The 18,716-nt window shown below is 55.3% G+C and overlaps 1 protein-coding gene across 1 annotated transcript in view; it reads right to left on the reverse strand.

Moving 5' to 3' along the window:
* LOC118882052 (Grid2 interacting protein) overlaps positions 1 to 16,251 on the reverse strand; it is a 37,770-nt gene extending 21,519 nt beyond the window's left edge. Inside the window, exons 1-2 of the mRNA XM_036827574.1 lie at positions 15,641 to 16,251; positions 7,101 to 7,255 (exon numbers count right to left, since the gene is read on the reverse strand). Of these exons, the coding sequence (XP_036683469.1) occupies positions 7,101 to 7,255; positions 15,641 to 16,240 (755 nt within the window). The 5' untranslated portion in view covers positions 16,241 to 16,251. The remainder of the gene's footprint in view (positions 1 to 7,100; positions 7,256 to 15,640) is intronic.
* Between the last annotated feature and the right edge of the window lie 2,465 nt (positions 16,252 to 18,716).

Below are 18,716 nucleotides of genomic sequence, written 5' to 3' on the forward strand. Positions count from 1 at the left end.
TGGGTGTGACCCACAGGGACCAGCCAGGGCTCGGCACATGGTTGGGACTCAGAGACTCAGTAAATGGGGGTCTACCAGTGGCCCACCCATACTTCTGAGTAATGCAGCAGTTAACATCCTGGTGGACTCCCTGGCCCATGGCAGAGGATTCTGAGGCTCAGAGAGGATCCCTAACGTTCCAGGGTTACTCGGCTGCCCTCGGCACAGCTGAGATGGAAGCCCAGCCTCTGGACCTCCGCACTGTGGCAGGGCTCTGTCGAGGGCCCCTGAAGGTCTGGTTGCTATCGAGGCCTCCCTGGCTGCATCCCAAGGCTCCCTTTCCTGTTCTTTCGACCAGGAGCCAGTGCCAAGGGCATGGGAGGAGGGGAGGGAGCAGCGGCCTTGCAGCCAGCTGAAATACAACGCCTCTGATGTCGCACAGCGGCCCCCACTAAGTTCCCCCGATCTCTGTGGGTAGTTTAATAAGGTCAGTGGACAGACTAAGCTGCCTGGTGGGAGGGAAGGGATGTGGATCCTCGGGGAGGAGGGTGCATCAGGGCCTGCCCCCCACCCCCCCGTGAGCTCTGCTTCAGATCTGGATGTCCCAGGCAACCAGGAGGTTAGAATGATGGCCTGCTCAACTCTGCCAGGAGAGTCATCGCCTGATACACTCATCCTTGCCCACCCCCAGTGGTTCCCGAAAATCTAGAGCCTCAGTCGCATTCCCCAGATGGTCAGTCAAGGTCTCCAGAGCCTGGCTTCTCCATCCGCCTGGCCTGCACATTCCCCACATGCCTCATGCTCAGGCAAAGCAGAGATGACAAGCCGGAAACTGTCTACCTTACACTTTGGCTCCGGCCCCAGGCTCCAGAAGGTATCAGCCCAACACCCCCAGCCCCTAGGTCCAACCTGCCACCCTCTAGCAGCAATAAGAAACGCTGCCACCCCGCCCCTGCAGTGGAAACCAGGTGAGTCACCAACTGCACAGGTAGGAGAAGGTTGGGTGGCCCATTCCCTCCTTGGTGTTCTCGGGGCTGAGACGGAAGCCAAGGCTGCCTGGTGTGCCAGACGCCCTTTCTGGCTGGTGTGGTGTGCCCTCCATGCGGCTCAGTCTGGCCTAGGCACCCCAGCCCTGGGTCTGCTCTGAATTGACTGGCCCAGCAGATCCAGATGCACGGACCACTGTGTCTGATGGATCTGATGCCCCTTTGACCTGACAGCCTGGCTATGGCTGCCTCAGGACTCCCAGGTCCCTGCTATGCCAAGAAGCTTCTCTGTGGCCGCAGGGCTCTTCTGGGTGCCACACAATGACCTTGCACTCAGAGTCAGTTCTGTTCTCTCTGGGGGATCAGGTCTAAATCCAACTCCAGATTCCTACCCGGGGCTCCCATAGGGTCCTCTCTCTCCACCACATTCCCCACCTTGTTCTCTGCCCAGTTCCCTCAATCAGTCCGGTCGTAGGAAGGAAAGCGGGCTTTTCAATCCCAGCCCTTGATCCCCGACCCGGATCCCGACGCCTAGGGCCTCGGACGGGTTCCAGGCACCTAGCGCGGGGAACTCGCCCCTTTAATAACCTTCTGGTTTATGCCTGCCCTCCCAAGCCCCCGCCCCCAGCCAGGCTCGGTGGGTGCCCACCCAGGACAGCGAAGCCCCTCAGTGTCCCAGCCCCACCCCTTTTCAAGTCAGCCGGAGGCGGGTCCGTCGCACCAGGGCGCGCGGTTCCCGGGGGCTCGGGGCGCAGTGGGGAAACTACCGAAAGTGCCGAGAGAAGCCCTGGTCCTTCCCCATCTGAAGCCGGCGACGGCGGCGCGGCAGGTGCCGATGGGCAGCGGGTGGCGGAGCCCGCGAGCAGAGCGAGGGCACCGAGACTCCACGCGCCTCTGCTGGGCGAGCGCTCTCGGCCCCTCCCGAGCCGGCTGGGCCCGAGGCCCCGCGCCCGCCCCCTCTCGGGTGGCCCCGCCCCGCCCGGCCCCGCCCCTCCGGGGGACCCTTCAGTGAGCTCCCCGCGAGCTGGGGCTGACCGAGGCCATCACGCTGCCTCCTCTGGCCCCCTCCACGAGCACCTCCCCAGGCGCCTCGCCTCCGACCCCTCGGGCCGCGGCGCTCCGGAGAGTCCCCAACACCCGGCTGCAGCGAGGCCGAACCCGACCGTTCAGAGGAAGCTCCGACTGCCTTGTGCAGAGCCTGGGAAGGCTTTCTGGAGGAGGTGGCCTTTGCGCTGGGACTCGAGGACTCAGCAGGTGTCGGCCAGAGAGACCCTCCCTTCCCACGCAGGGGGAAGCTCCAGAGGAGAAGGGGCTAGAGAAGGAGGCCTTGAATGCCGTTGTCAGCCGCTCAAGCTGCACTCAGAACAGTGAGGAGCCATGGGAGGGTATAAGGATTTAAGGGAAGGTGGAGGGACCCCGAAGGTTTTGGTACACCAGGGGAGGGGTGATGCTGGGAGGGGCACAGCAGAGGATGTTGGGATGGGACAAGTGGCCAAATTCTAAAACACAGGAAGTCAAGTTAATGAGACGCGGCGAGTGAGTGGAAGTGAGGAGGGGGCAGCCGGGTTGGGGCAAGTGCCAGGTGAGGGCGGTGGGGGGGGAATAGAGGGCCTCCCTGGGATGGGCGTGTCCTACTGGGAGAGGTGAGGGGAGGACCAGCTAAGGGGAAGAGACGGAGATAACAGGAAAGGGGGTCTGGACTCCTCCTCCGGCTCTGGGCCTGCCAGGCCTTGGAAGACACAGCAGGAGCAGGCCCCAGGGCCCCCACTGCATTGTCATTTCTTGCAGATCCGAGTCCTAGCTTCAGGCTGGAGTGAGAATCTGAGTTCTGAGGACCAAAGGATAGATGCCGGGGAGCCCGCCCAGGGCATCCTGGGAGGGGTTTCTCAGGGACAGCCTCAAAGGGGCAGGGCGCTGGGGGCAGGGGGTGGGGGGCTCAGCACAAGGAGGCGGCCACCACCCAGACAGGCTGGAACGGCAGAGGCAGGAAGCCCTGGGGACTTTGCCTCCGCCTCAGTCTTTGCGGAGGACATCCTCCATGATCCTGCCTGTGGGTTCCTGCAGCCCGTCACAGGGAGGCCCCTGCAGACCTGACGGTCAGTCTCTGTCCTCTATCCAGGCCATGCTGCCCAACACACTTCAGCCCTGCATGCCTGGCCCCAGGGAGGCCACCACTCTGGGGTGACCTCTCACGGCTTTATGTCTCCCCTGCAGCAGCAGGAAGCCAGAGCCAGTCCTCATTCGGAGTCCTCCCCTCGCCTGGCCTCAGCCCTGCCAGGGGGAGAAGTGTCTGAAAATCCTCACAGTGAGCACAGCTCCCTGTCATCCACGGGGCCACAGCCGTCCCATCATGATAGAGCCATTTCTGGTTGTTTGGTACCAGCTGTGATGGCCCAGCATCCAGAACGAGGCCCGCCTGAGGCTGTGAAGACTGCCCACGTTGCCATGGGCACTGGAGACGTGACCACAGAGCAGATGCTCCCGCTTGAATCCAGACACAGCCAGCAGTGCACTCGCTGCCTTGGGGCCAGGTTCCCCCCTCTGCCACCCCAGCACAGTGAAGGCACCAAAGGGGCCAGCAGCTGGTGCATCTGGCCAGATGACCCATGGCAGCATAGGGTGGGCCAGGCTGGTCTTGCTGAAATGTCTGCCCAGCAAGAGGGTGCTACCAAAGGCAGATCACACTAGGGCAGTGTTTCTCAACTGGGGGTCCCCCCAGAGGACGTTTGGCATTGTCTGGAGACAGTTTTGGTTGTCACAAAATGGCAAGTGGGAGGCGGGTGTGCTACTGGCATCTAGTGAGCAGAGGCCAGGGTTGCTGCTAAGCACCCTACAACATGCAGGACAGCCCCCAGCAACAGAGAAACGTGGGGCCCCAAATGTCGATAGTGCCATGGTCAAGGAACCTCTCTAGGGAGAAAGAGACCTTCCCTAGGGGAAACCAATTTAACTGAGCACATACTAGATGCCTGGCACTTCCCCCTACACAGTGTCATAGAATTTTGCAAGGAACTTTGTATGATGGTGTCTCTGACACTTGTCATTAAAGCAGAAGAGGGTGAAGGAGGTGCTCACACCCTATCCTCCAGATTCTCAACTAATCTCTTTTCTGCTTGAAATTGGCAGAGTCCATTGATATGCTTTCCTACCAAGAACCCAACTGGGAACAAGTAGAAATGACCAACCCCATTTTTATGGATAAAGTGTAGAGGTTAGTGAAACTGCTCAAGGTCACACAGCCAGTGAGTGGACTGGGGGTCCAAGCTAGGTCTGCTGGGATTCAAAACACAGCTTCCTCCACCACCTCAGCTGTTTCCTCTCCCGACCCCTACCCCTGACCCTTTCCTTCTTTGCATTTTTTCCTGAAACACTAGCAGAGCACAAAGCTGACTTTGCTTTCCTGTTCCCTCCTATCCACGTCACGCTTTCCAAACTACCTGGCCTGTCCTAATTAGAAAGTCATTTTATCACTTCATCAAACTGGGATCCCTTTGGGGATAGACCCAAATTAGGCTCTGAGCCACAGGAGGAACTGCTGTCATAAAGAAAGATAAGACCCTTTACTTACAACATCACCACTGACCCAGATCTCACCCTCACGGCCATGCTAAGATGATGAGGCCACGCTGAATATTAAATTGTATTTGATATTCATTAAATTCAATGTTAAAGAGTGACACGTGGCTAGTGGCTACTGCACTGGATGGCCGAACTTCATGGTCTCACTGCTCCTTCTCCTTTCTCCCCAGGCCTTCCAGTTTGGCCACTGGGACCACCCCTCAGAGGCCACACGGTGATTTGGGTGGGTTCCAGCCTCTGTCGAGTGTGCACACACACGAGCACAACACACGCGCACACGTGTATCTTTACCTACCCTTTGCTGCTGCACCTCTCATTCAAACCTTGTCTCTCCTCAGTCGGGGGGTCCCAAGGCCAGAGCCCTTCCTGGCCCTCTACCAAGGCAGGGTGGGTCACAGCTAGGCACAGTTGGGTACCCAGGGTTGGGCTGTGTGTGGCACCACCCTCGCCTTGGCTCTCCGGGCTCCACCTCTGTGGCTAGATGCCTGGCCCTGATGAACTATCTTCCCACCTCCACGGGGCACATGCCACACCCCGCCGGTCACTGTCTGAGCTCCAGCACTGGAACTTGCTGCCTGCTCCAAGCAGCCTGCCCTGACTGCCCTGTGCTGAGTTCATTCTCAGCTGCCCCCCGGCTGGTGCTCAGCTCTCAGAATCACAGAAAACTGATTCCTCCATGCCTTCTCTGAGCTCTCTCGGGAAGGTGCTGCGTGGGGATCATCACTTCATCCCTGGAACCCAGTACATGGGCACCAGAGTACACCAGTACACCAGAGCCTGGTGGAGGGGGGTGGGGAGGTGGGGGGATGGGTGGCTGAAGCCACGCTGCCAGGGCACCCCTCTCCCTGCAGAGCCCAGCTGGGCACCGCCCCCTCCTCCAGCAGCCTCCCCAATTTTCCTGTCGCCCTTGACGCGCGGACAACAGAGGCTGCTGTTTCATCCTCCCCAGCAGCGCCCCGGGGACGGGGACGCTGCGGGGACTGGGCACCCCCAGGTGTCCAGGGTTCCCGCTTCCCAGGCTCTAAATCGAGCGTGCCCAAGGGGGTGCCTCCTCCACCCCGGCTCTTCCTGACCCGCTGCCGGCCGCTCGGGGACGAGCCGCGGACAGGAAAGGCGGGCGTAGGGGCTGTCCCGGGAGGCAGACCGGCTGGCCCGGCAGAGGCGGCAGGGACGGAAGCCTGGGCAGTGCCGGAGGGAGATGAGGGACCGAGGGGGCCTCCAGCTGAGTCTGGCTGCTAACAGCCTTAAGACACGCATGCCAACTTCCCAGGGACAGCCTGGCCGCCCGGCCCCTGGCCCAGCCCTGGTGCGGAGGGGCGGGGTGGGGGGCTCCCCATCCATCACCTCCCCAGGGAGCCCTCAGCGCCAGCGCATCATCTGCTCTGCAAATTTGGCTCTAGAAATAACTTTTTCTCTCTCCGGATTTTCCCAGCAAGGGGCAGGCCCCTAACTCACCCCAGGCAGCTCATGGTGGCCTCTTTTGGTGGCCTTCTGTGCTCTGCTGCAGAGCGGAGACGCTGCGCCCGGGCTTGGGGAGTGGGGGTGGCCAGCCCGATCCCTGACATTGGCCAGGCCCAGAGGGAGGGGCAGGCTGCGGGGTGAATGGCAGCGAGGGGAGGGGGCGGGCTGAGCCCAGGAAGGGGGAGGGGCGGGGGTGGGGGAGCGTCACAGGCCCTGGAGGCAGGGGGTGGAGAGCCAGCCCCGCAGGATCCGTGCAGGGAACACATCATTCAGGCCCAGGGGGGCCTGATCAAAGCTGTGCGGTGCAGGGCAGGATGGGGGTGGAGGTGGGGGGCCGGTTTCGGGAGATTCCCAGGCCACTCCAGGTGTGGACCTACCAGGAGATTTTTTTTTTTCCCTGAAGGAGGAATTTAGAAGGTCCAAAGCTGAGCAGAAAGTGCACAGCTAATTGGTTCATGTTCTTGTGACTGCTACTCATTTGCTGTGTGACTTTGGGCCAGTCCCTTAACCTCTCTGAGCCTCAGTCTACCTCTGTGGAATGGGGACAATAATAGTGCTGGTGGGATTCAGTGAGAGAGTGTTCCTCTAGGGCCCTGGCAATGTTCTTGGCATGCAGCTGGCATCATCAAAGGGCAGAGAGAACACACTGTGTATAGGATGGGGGGGTGGTGCCTGGGATGGACACAGCACAGCTCCAGGCTTCCTTGTCTTGACACTGCGCCATTACTCCCTCTCAATGAAGAGCTAGGAGTGTCTTGGTGTCACACTGGAGATTTCTGTGATCTGGGTTTTTGGACAGCAGGGCAGACTGTGACTTCAGCTCAGGAGGTGGGTCTTCTCTGCAGCCCGTCCCAGCCCAGCAGTTGGCAGCCCTTTCCTTCTCACTCAAAGTGATGCCCTGGCAGCCAGCAAAGCCAACAGCTGCCCTTCCCAGGGTCAGCCTTCGGGGTCACTGGCCCACCCATATCCTGGGGCTGACGGGGTGTTGGGGTCCAGCTCAGGAGCGGGCCACACAGCAACAGCAGCAGCAGAGCCTGGGGTGGTGGTGGGAGAGTGGACACCCCTGCTTGCCCATCCTGCCCCCAGTTGAGGTACCTGAGGTTCTCCAGGAGGGGCCCACGGGCCTCGAGGGGCAGCACCAGGGTGAGCGCCCACACCAGCTCATCTACCCGCTGCTCAGCCGCGAACTGCTTGAGAGCAGCGAACACCCGCTCCTTGGTCATCGGCTGGTCCCCCAAGATTTCATCCACCTGCGGGGAAGGGTCTGATGAGTGGCCACAAGGGTCCCAGGGCAGAACACCAGGGAATCAGTCACCTCCCTCCCTTTCTCCCACAGGACAGCTGACGTGGCAGCCCCTTCTGGGCCCCCGTGAGAACTCCTTACCCAGACCATGCCATTTCAGACCTCACAGTAGCCCAACGAGGTGGGTGGGGCCAGCATCTTTGTTTTATATCTAAGGAAACTGAGGCTGCTAGGGGTGGGGTGACTTGCCCAAGGCCATGGAATCAGGATTCAAACCCAGAGACAGCCCTTCTACTGAATATTGTAAGGATTAAAGGAATCCATATAAGGGCTTAAAACACGTGCCAAGCACTCTGTAATTGCTAGTTACTATTATTATAACACTATACTCCCTTCCACCACACTCTTCCGCTGAGAGATCCCACAGAGAACATTCTGGCTCCACAAAAAAGCCCTGGAGTGCACGCGTCACCCCAAATTCTGGTTCCCTCAATGCTCCCTCTGGACTTTTGTTTTCTTCACTTTAGTGTGCAAACCAGCTGATGCCAGACAAAGCACATCTACTCAGAGGAGCCTACTGGATATGGGCAGTAAGAGTGTCCAAAGCCTAAAAATGCACCTGTCATTCTACCCAGTGATCTTGCATCTACGAATGTATCCTCGACGTGTCCTGACAAGTGCACGACGATATATGAGTGAAGAGGTTCACCTCTGCATTGTTTATGATACTGAGACGTTGGAAGCAGTATAAATATCTGACATTACAGGCTAAATAATTGTAGCACATCCATTTGGGGGATATTTCCTTGGCTATGCAGCCAAGATGGGAGGAAATCCCCAACCAGGTGAGGCAAGATCCTGGGCCTTATGTTGCAGCCTCGGGCAATCGGAGGTTCTTGCCCAGGGCTTTGGCTCTTGAAGGAATGATGCAGAGATGCGGGGACACAGAGCTTGTTCAGGGAAGTGGCAGGGCCCTGTAGCGCGCCCTGAGCAGACTCATCCTGAAGGGTGTTTAGGACAGCTGTGCTCTGGGTGGCCCATCCCTTCTTGCTCCTAAGCCTAGGTCTCCAGCACTGATTCTATGAACTCTTCCTCCCACAAATTCCTTTTCTGCCTCAGTTAGCAGAGTCAACTTCTGTTGTTTCACAGCCAAGTTCACTCCATACTCTGCAATACTGGATATCATTGATTCTAGGGTGAGCACTTTTTAAAAAAAAATTTTAACATCTCTGAAATCAGGTTGTGTCCTATGGCTAGCTGTCATTCCTGTGTATGTATGAATTTGGTCATAGGTTTCATATTGCTACTCCCATTGAGTTATATACATTGTGAGTACTAAATATGTCCAAATAAGTCTAAAAGCCCTCTTCCACTAACTATAAATTAAGTGACAAGAAGATAAGGAAGCATGTGTCATGGGTCAGTTGGCAGGGATTTTTCTTTCTTGGTGGTAAATAAAACAAGTGCATCTTGCAATTGACAGTGTTTAAGGTTTGATGCAATGTGGTACTATCTGGCCAGAGAGAATGATGCTGTAGGTCTTTATTTAAAAACCATGAAATGGGGCTTCCCTGGTGGCGCAGTGGTTGAGAGTCTGCCTGCCAATGCAGGGGACACGGGTTCGAGCCCTGGTCTGGAAAGATCCCACATGCCGCGGAGCAACTGGGCCCGTGAGCCACAACTACTGAGCCTGCGCGTCTGGAGCCTGTGCTCCGCAACAAGAGAGGCCGCGAGAGTGAGAGGCCCGTGCACCGTGATGAAGAGTGGCCCCCACTTGCTGCAACTAGAGAAAGCCCTCGCACAGAAACGAAGACCCAACACAGCCAAAAATAAAATGTTAAAAAAAAAAAAAAAAAAAAACCCATGAAATGGGGAGTGATGGCTAATGGGTGCAGGGCTGCTTTTTTGGGGTGATTAAAAAGTTCTAAAATTGTGGTGATGGTTGCACAGCTCTGTGAATATACTAAAAACCATTGAAGTGTACACTTTAAATGAATAAATTATATGGTATATGAATACATCTCAATAAAGCTGTTATAAAATACATAGAAAATGTTTGTGGTAAACAGGTAAGTGAAAAAAACAGGTTCTCAAATGGAACACACGGTGTTACATTTTTATCATAGATAATTACACATATGTCTGCACAGGGAATATGCACTAAGGTTTAGAGCGATTTTGATTATTTTTATGTCAGTGGTTTCCATTTTTTAAACAGTGAGCTTATAAGACTTATACAGTCAGGAAAAGGCATACATGTTGTCATTGCTCCTTTTTTTCCCTTTATTTTTTACTGTGGTAAAAATGCACATAACATAAAATTTACCACTGTAACCATTTTCATATGTACAATTCAGTGGCATTAAGTACATTCACAATGTGGTGTAACCATCACCACCTTCTAGTTCCAGGACATTCTCATCACCCCAAATGGAAACCCTGTACCCATTAAGCGGTCACTCCCCATTCCCTACTTCCCCAGCTCCGGGCAACCACTAACCTATTTTTCTGTTCTATGGATGCTCATACTGAATATTTCTTATGACTGAAATCATATACTATGTGGGCTTTTGTGCCTGGCACGAATACTTTTTTTTTTTTTTTTTTTGCCTCACCGCATGTGGGATCTTAGTTCCCCGACCAGGGATCGAACCTGCAACCCCTGCAGTGGAAGCACAGCGTCCTAACCACTGGACTGTCAGGGAATTCCCACTAATACTTTTTAAAATGCAGCAGTTAACCATTGCCTGTCCATACTCCAGGAGATCCCTGCCTTGTTAGTCCAGGGTCTGGGGGTGCCTCCGGGTACTGACATCCTGAGCTAACCCTGAAGCAGGGGTGGGAGGCTGGGCCACTTGGTGAACCTGGGAGTTTGCCAGGCATCTCCCTCAGGACCGTGCAGGTGCAATTTCAGCCAGAACTGGGGCTGTTCGGTACCCCCTTCCATCCACCTCCAAACTCCTCAACACACTCAGCAACCCTCCCCTCCACCCTCCACTCTCCCAGGCAAGGCCAACCCACAGGGCCACAGACATTCCACTGCACACACACACACACACACACACACACACACACCAGAGTCCCCACCCTCTCTTCCTGCCAACTACTTGTCACTCAGCGGTCAGCCTGAAAGTCCCCTCCTCAGGGAGCCTTTCCTGACCACTCCGTTCAAGTGGCCCCCATCACTCTCTCATCTCCCTGTTTATTTCCTCCCTTCATTGATCATCATCTGAAATAATTGTTCATTGATTTGTCCGCTTGCTCATCGTTTCTTTCCCCACAGGCATGTCAGCAGCTATGAGAGCAGGCTCCCCTCCAGTCCTGTTCACAGCTGTTTCCCCAGCCCTTGCTCATCAGAGGGCTGTAATCAACAGCGGCAAAATGCATGGATTTCAGTGTCTCCAAAGCCTCCTTCCCTTCAGCTCATACAAATGTTCACATCTCTCCCAGTAAATAAAGTCCTCCCTGATCCCCCAACCCCACCATCCTCTTCCTTTTCCTGCTCAGAACTGTCTATACTTGCTCTTTGCATATGACTGTCCTTACCCGCCACAGCCCACCCCTTGACTTGCCACGAGTGCTCCCTGACACCGCTCTGGACAAGGACCCCAGACGGTGACGCCTAGATCTTGATCTTCAGCCCAGAGCTTGCTCCTGAACTTCAGAACTGAACATCCAGCTGCTTTCTACGTGGTAGCACAAGGGGATTAAGGAAGGCTTTCCAGAGGTGGTGACACCATAGAGGATGAGCAGGTATTAGCAGGTGGCTTCCAGGGCATCCAGCCAGAGGCCACGTCCTGTGCATGCCTGAGTCCCGGCACCTGCACACCAGGTCTCCCTCACCAGGTGTGATGGCCCGAGACATAGACCTGACATCTTACTCCTATCCAGGCCCGAGCACAGGGCTTGGTGCACTCAGTGAGCGTTTACAGAACTGAACCAAAGAGCTGGCAAGTGGCCGGCTGTTCTCGAGGCGCATTGCCCGCAGCTTCCCCGCCGACCTTTCTTTCCCTCTCGGTGCGTGGGGCAGGCTGCAGAACCAGGCACCCCTTCTCGAGAACCCGCCAGACCGAGGAAGGTTAGTGGCTTTGAAATCAAAGTCAGCTGCAGCCTCGATTCAAAGGAGAACATGGCTAGGGGGAAAGATGTTTTATGTAAGAAAGAGGAAAAAATAGTTCCTCCCTCCTGGGGCCCCTGCCACAGTGCGGTTTTGGTGTCAGCTATTACCGAGATGCTCTCAACCTACATCTAAGCATGATGCGCCATCAAGGGACGCTAATGGATTTTCTATTAAATATCAGACTCTTCAAGGAGGACAATCTGGGGCAGGAAGAGTGCTGGCGAGAATCTGGGAGCTGACTGTTCAAAACCAATGGTGGGTGACGGGGGGAGGCGCTCCACAGACACTGTTGATCTTCCTGAGGCAGTCTTTTTTTTGGGATTTGTGGAGCTGCTTGGGGAGCTCTAACCAGAATCTACCACTCTGCACTCCCTCTTGCCGGAAAATGCACCACAGCTGACCTGGGCAGCTGGTCAGATTCCTCCCTCGGTCATGACCCCTGGCCCTGCTTCCTGGCCAAGTCTGCATGTCCACCCTGCCCTTCTGGGGGCTCTGATGGGCCCCCTTCCGACTCTCCAGGGATTGCATGGAGTCTAGGACAGACCTTTGGTTCTACAACAGGTCATCTGGCATTACAGCAGACTTTACTAGTTGCTATGGTCTGAATGTTTGTGTCCCCCCAAAATTTGTACGTTGAAAACCTGGGGCCTTTGGGATGTGATTAAGTCATGAGGGTGGAGGTCTCATGAATGGAATTAGTGCCCTTATAAAAGAGCCCCAAAGAGCTCCCTCGCCCCTTTCACCATGTGAGGACAAAACCAGAAGTCTGCAATCCAAAGAGGGCCCTTGCTCAACCATGCTGACACCCTGTTCTCAAACTTCCAGACTCCAGAGCTGTGAGAGATAGATTCCTGTTGTTTATGAGCCACCCAATCTGTGCTAGTTTGTTACAACAGCTGGAATGGATTAAGGCGCTAGCGCTCACCAATATTTCTAGGTCTCCCCTCCTTCCTGGACACACAGAGGACTACACTTCCCAGCATCCTTTCGAAGCAGCAGTGTGACTGGTTCTGGCCGATGAGCATTGACGGGAGGTGCAGTGGGTGGGTTCCTCCCTTAAGAGTTGAGGCACAATCTTCTTTTTTTTTTTAATGAATATTGTCTTATTTTTTTAGTAGTTACCATTAAATTATTAACACAGGTATTTAACTAAACTTAACAAACAACCAAAAAAAAAAAAAAATGACCCGAGTCTGACATTAATCTCTGGCCCCTTCCTAGAAAAGAAAAGAAATTTATGACACTTTACTATGGAACACAGCTCGCCTCCACTTATCACCCTATCATATTCCTTGTTAGTATTGCTTAGAATTTTAATTTTGTGAGGCACAATCTTCTACGCTCTCTTCCTCTTCTATGGGGAATCTTGGAGCTTCATGCTGAGATGGAGGAGTCTGGAATGCTGGGACCTCATGTAGAGGTCAGTCCTCTGGACCCTTAGAGGACTCTGTGGGGGTGAAAATAAACTGTGGCGGGTGCAAAGGCATCAATATCTTTGACGTTTGTTATTACGGGCGAGCTTATTATGGAGATAGGAAAAAGTCACATCTTTTGAGGAGTTGGACACTGGTGACCTAGGAAGGCCAGAGATGAGTCCTGTGTGTATGTGTGAGTGACTGCCTGGACCTGGCTAGAGGCTGGCCTGCTTGGGGGCACGGGGCTGAAAGGCTCAACTGAGGTCCTGCTCAGACAAGGGGTTATGCTGGGGCACGTGGTAGAGGTGAGGCTCCTGAGGGGGGTCAGTTTAGAAGGAGTGAGGACTGGGCCAAGCTTAGGTGCTGGAAGAGGCCAGGTGGGTGGGGATCTGATACCTGGGCAGTGAGCTGGGAGCCAGTTGGGCAATGGCTAAACTCCAGCACGGCTTCCTGGCCCCCTGGCCTCCAAACCCCATGGCCAAACCCTGCCAAGGGCAGGACTGAGCAAATCCACTTCCATGGAGGACAAGGAATGGTATCTGAACTCAAGCGGCGTCCCAAGTACCAAGCAGATAAGTTTCCAGGACATTGGGTTTGGCATCCACATGGGGCCTGAACCCTAGGCAGGGAGAGGGGAGTGTCTAGGCTCCAGACTATTTCCTGGCTCACTTGGTGTTCGGTTGGAGTTTCAGCCAAATGAGGGCCTTTGGACCACATCTGAAGGCCCTGGAGGACAGGTATATGAGGGTGGATGGCCTGAGGTAGTTGCTGCACTGAGACCTTGCCGGTAGATATGATCATACTGGGCAGCCTCTTCCTCATATATGTGTCACATCCCACGTTTCTTGGGTTTGCCTGGATTGGTCCAGTAAAGGGATAGGTATCTGCAAATCAGGGATTTCTTGGGATTCTGGCCTGAGGCCAACACCATCCTCAGTCTTTCCTTCCCAGCCCCGGGTCCCCACCTCTCCTGGTGGCTACTTCACTTCCTGAAGGTGACTCAGGCCTTGGGCTCCTCTTTTGGCTGGAGGCCTTGGCCATTTCAGGCTCCTAACTCTCAGTCCTCAGGGAAGTCGGAACTTTCCACCTGAGAACACTCAGAGCCTGTTTGTGCCAAAGTCTGACAGGAGATGACTTTGGAGGTTTGGGGGACCCAAACCTGGGCCTCCTGTGGCCAACCTGCCATCCAGACTGCTGTGCAAGTCAGGGCCAGATCCCGGTTTTGTGGGGGCTTGAAATAGGTGTGGCTCTTTTATTTATTTATTTATTTTTGGCTGCGTTGGGTCTTCGTTGCTGCGCGCGGGCTTTTCTCTAGTTGCGGTGAGCGGGGGCTACTCTTCGTTGCAGTGCGCGGGCTTCTCGTTGCAGTGGCTTCTCTTGTTGCAGAGCACGGGCTCTAGGCACATGGGCTTCAGTAGTTGTGGCACATGGGCTCAGTAGTTGTGGCTCGCGGGATCTAGAGCGCAGGCTCAGTAGTTGTGGCACACGGGCTTAGTTGCTCCGCGGCATGTGGGATCTTGCCGGACCAGGGCTTGAACCCGTGTCTCCTGCACTGGCAGGCGGATTCTTAACCACTGCGCTACCAGGGAAGCCCAGGTATGGCTCTTTTAAAAATAACACTGGGCTTCCCTGGTGGCACAGTGGTTGGGAGTCTGCCTGCCAATGCAAGGGACACGGGTTCGAGCCCTGGTCTGGGAAGATCCCACATGCCGTGGAGCAACTGGGCCCGTGAGCCACAACTACTGAGCCTGCGCATCTGGAGCCTGTGCTCCGCGACAAGAGAGGACACGATAGTGAGAGGCCCGCGCACCGCGATGAAGAGTGGCCCCCGCTTGCCGCAACTAGAGAAGGCCCTTGCACAGAAACGAAGACCCAACACAGCCATAAATAAATAAATAAATAAATAAATAAATAAATAAATAAATAAATAAAAAGTGAAATTCTAAAAAAATAAAAAATAAAAAATAAAAATAAAAATAACACTATGTACTATGGTCTGAGTGTTTGTGTCCCCCTCCCCAATTTATATATTGAAAGTTTAACCCCCAAAGATGGGGCCTTTGGGAGGTGTTTAGGTAATGAGGGTAGAGCCCTCATTAAGGGATTAATGTTCTTATAAAAGAGACCCAACAGAGATCCTTAGCCCCTTCCACTCTGTGAGGACACAGCAAGAAGGCCTCTGTCTGTGACCCAGGAAGTGGGTCCTCACCAGACACTGATCTGCTGGCGCTGTGCTCTTGCACTTCCCAGCCTCCAGAACTGTGAGAAATAAATTCCTGTTGTTTATAAGCCACTCACACTCTGACAGTTCATTACAGCAGCCGCAGTAGACTAAGACACTATGTTACTAATATGGGCAATAGAAAGAATGATCCACTACCACACACAACAGGGATGAAAGTCACAGATATAACATGACCACAAGAAGCCCAGCACCAAAGAGTACGTGTTATATAACTCCATTTATATGACGTTCACAAACAGGCAAAAGTCATTTATAACGATGGAAGTTAGAATAGTAGCTACCTCTGGTTGGGGCAGATAGACAGGGAAAGGGGCACATGAGAACCTTCTGGGGTGAAGGAATCATTCTATGTTCTGCATTCTATTACTGTCTGTATTCTATTAATCTACAGGTGGATCAGGGTGGTAGTTACAAGGGTGTATGCCTAGGTAAGATTTACTGAGCTGTGCAGCCGTATTACCTCAATAAATAAAGAAAAGCAACTCCCACAAATCAAGCCCCTGACGTGCCCCGCCCACAGTGCCCGCCCCCCAGAACAATAGTCCCTAGAGCCCCACCCCCAGACCGTCCCGCCTCCTAGGGCCCCGCCCCGTCCTGCCCTGGGCGCCCTACCTTGCGGCTGAACTCCTGGGCCTTGCGCCTGCGCTCTCGGTGCACGGCGTCGGGGCGTTTGCGGCCGGTCAGTCTTAGCAGCTCTCGGCCCAGGGAGAGGCCGCGGCCGGATCGAGGGGCCCGCGAGGCTGTGGTCAGGGGTGCACAGCCGGATCCCGCGCCGGCGCCGCCATCGGGGCCGGGGAGCACGCCCAGGGTGGGCGGCACCCGCGGGCAGCGCCGGGCCAGGCGCACGAGGCGCTCGCGGCTCAGGCCGCCCACGGGCAGCCCCTCCACCTCCAGGATCTGGTCCCCGGGCCGCAGACCCCCGGTGTGTGCGCTGCTCCCTTCGGCCACCTCCAGGACGAAGCAGGGACCCGAGCCGCCCAGCCGGAAGCCGGAGTCCTCGGGCCGGCCCTGGTTGGTGGCTGGCATGGCAGCGGTGTCCGAGCAGCTGGAGAGCAAGAGAGACTGCACGCCGGGCTGCATGCCGCTCAAAGCCTCAAGGCCTGTGCTAGTCTGAGTCTCTACTTCTCCCTCTCTGCCTCCATGTGGAGGATGAGTTCTTAGGATATTGTCTGGACTCTCGGATCCAGTTGTGCCTGATTCACCAGCTTGCATGGGACAAAAGGACTTCCCAGTGGTATGAGCTCACAAATTCCTACTGACTTTGGGGGTTATTTGCCCTTTGAATTGCCCTCCTTGAGGAAGCATGATATGGCTGATTCGGGGTCTCTGGGCTCCTGGCCTTAGGACAGGCTCGGGGTAGGGGAGGTGACTCTATCCTCCAAAAGCAGATGATTGTGTGGGCTGGAGACACAGACACATCATGGGGAGGCGAGGGTGACACGTCATAGGTGAGGCTTAGTTTTCTGGGTAGGAGTCCATAGTTCTGAGGACTTCTTGATGCTGGCTTAGAAGAACCTCTGAGGGCTGGATTTTGAAGGCCCTGGTCTCGGTACCCCTCAGCCCTCCGAAGATGTTTGGAGGGCCCTCCACCCACACTATGGGTGTCATCCTCCCACTGGCTCCCTCTCCCAGGAGCTGGCCTCTCCCAGGACACCTGGGGAAACTTCTTAGAACCGTTGGGGGCAGGGAGGAGGTCCAAGGTTCCAAGAGCATCATGGACTGGGAGGAAATGTCCCTGAGTGACATTCAGTGAGAACCTGTGTCACCTGCCACCAGAGTGCACGGTGTGAGAACTGCTCACACTTGGTGGGGTGGAAGCTGCCATACCCCGAGGCTGGCAGGCTCACTCCCGAGCCCACCCCAGGGGCCCTGGTCCTCTTCCGCAGGCGGTGGTGCCACCATGGATCCTCAGGGACACTTACTCTGTCACATGGTGGCATCACTGGACTCCTGGGTCCACTGGGCCCAGGCGGGGTGGGGGCATCCCCGTGTCTTGGAAGGGCCTGAGATCAGTTCTTGTACCACGAGAGAAGCAGTCAGCTCCTCCACGATCAAAGAGGGGCGGCTGGAAACTGTGCACACCTATTCTGACCAGCGACCTGTGGCAGGGCTGCCTATCAGAGGCCAGAGCAGGCAACTCCCAACACACCTACACCCAGCCTGGGGAGCCCGCAGAACCAAAGAGGCTGCCAGCAAGCGAACCCTGCCGGGCTTTGGAGCTGTGTCCAGCCCTCCAGTGCGTCCGCAGCCCTGCAGGTTGACCAAAGCCCTCTCTCACCCATGCAGAGCTCCCCGTCTGGGTCACTCTCCTCCCTCATCTTCCCCTGGAAACAGGACTCCAGGCTCCCAACAGGGCTTACGAGAGGGAGGCATCCCAGGGCTGCCCATCCCCGAGTACTGGGTCCCCCACCTCCCTCCAGGTTTGCTCACCTTCCTCCCCGGTGACGGCAGTGGCTGCAGTGACAGAGCACAGTGCTCGCGGGACACCTGGGGACGCTTGTTGCCGGCCCTCTGCTGCTCAGGGCCTTGGCATCGGTTACTGATGCGTCCGAGGTGACAGCTGGAGTTTCTAAGGCAAAGTGATCCTCTGAGTAACCCGAGAAGGCCCCGGTTACCAGGTGGACCAGCGGGATGGTTGGACAGCTTGGCCAGGGCCCAGAGTGGCCGGCCCCTGCTGTAGGGTCCTGGGGGATGCGCAGTGGTCCTCAGGAAGGTGTGAAGACTGACTGGAGCTGGGCCTGGGGCCAGGTCCACCCTTGAGTTCACAGAGCTTGGCAGGTGGGTCAAGAGGATTCAGCTGGGCTGTTTGGGGTTGGGGGTGATGGCACAGGGGACTGATGAGACTCACTGGGGCATGGAGATCCAGTCCCCACAGAGGACACCACCGCCGGAGCCCCATAGGCCAGGTTTATTGGCAGGAGTAGGGGAGACCCAGTCCAGAAAAAGAGGTTTGGATGGGAGAAAAGATGCTGACCTAAGTAATTTTGGAAACGAGCAGGGTCTGTAAAACGAAAGGCAAAAGGAACTGTGCATAACACTGTGCTCTAGTTGGTAAAGTTGTTCCCTACAGGGGTGCAGGTTGACAGTTCTGAAATCACACTGTACATGCACACTGGCACTGAACAGTTAAGTCAGTGGATCGTGGGAGCCAGGTTTCTCCCTGTTGGAGTGGGAGATTACAGATGAGCAAAGGGGAAAAGCTAGAATGACCCGTGAGGCACTGGATTAGAGTCAGGAACAGCAGTATGAACTCATGCTTAGCCTACTATTGCAGCAGATGGATACACACAGAAATATTTACAGATACGCGCATATGCATAGGTTAGTACCTGCACATCAGTTTGCTTGCTCTGTCAGCTGAGAAGGCTTAGAAGCAAGGACATCCCAGCAGCAATGAGCACATCCAGTGCCAGATCTTGATTTCTAATATCATTGCCCAGTAAAAGGAGCCCGGGCTCCCTGGAGAAATGACTGATTCGAGGGCTGGGGCAGGAAATATACAAGGTGAGCCTGGAGCATATTCTAGTGCTGGAGAGTAAGGAAGTGCTAAACACACACACACACACACACACACACACACACTCACACGATGGGGTTTGTCAAAGGGACACAGGAGCTGAAGGAAAGGGTTCCCTGTGGCCAAAACTGGAACAATTTGAGCAAAAAAGTAAATAACATAGTGCTGGGT

This window comes from Balaenoptera musculus, chromosome 15, assembly GCF_009873245.2.
Source record: "Balaenoptera musculus isolate JJ_BM4_2016_0621 chromosome 15, mBalMus1.pri.v3, whole genome shotgun sequence".
NCBI lineage: Eukaryota > Metazoa > Chordata > Mammalia > Artiodactyla > Balaenopteridae > Balaenoptera > Balaenoptera musculus.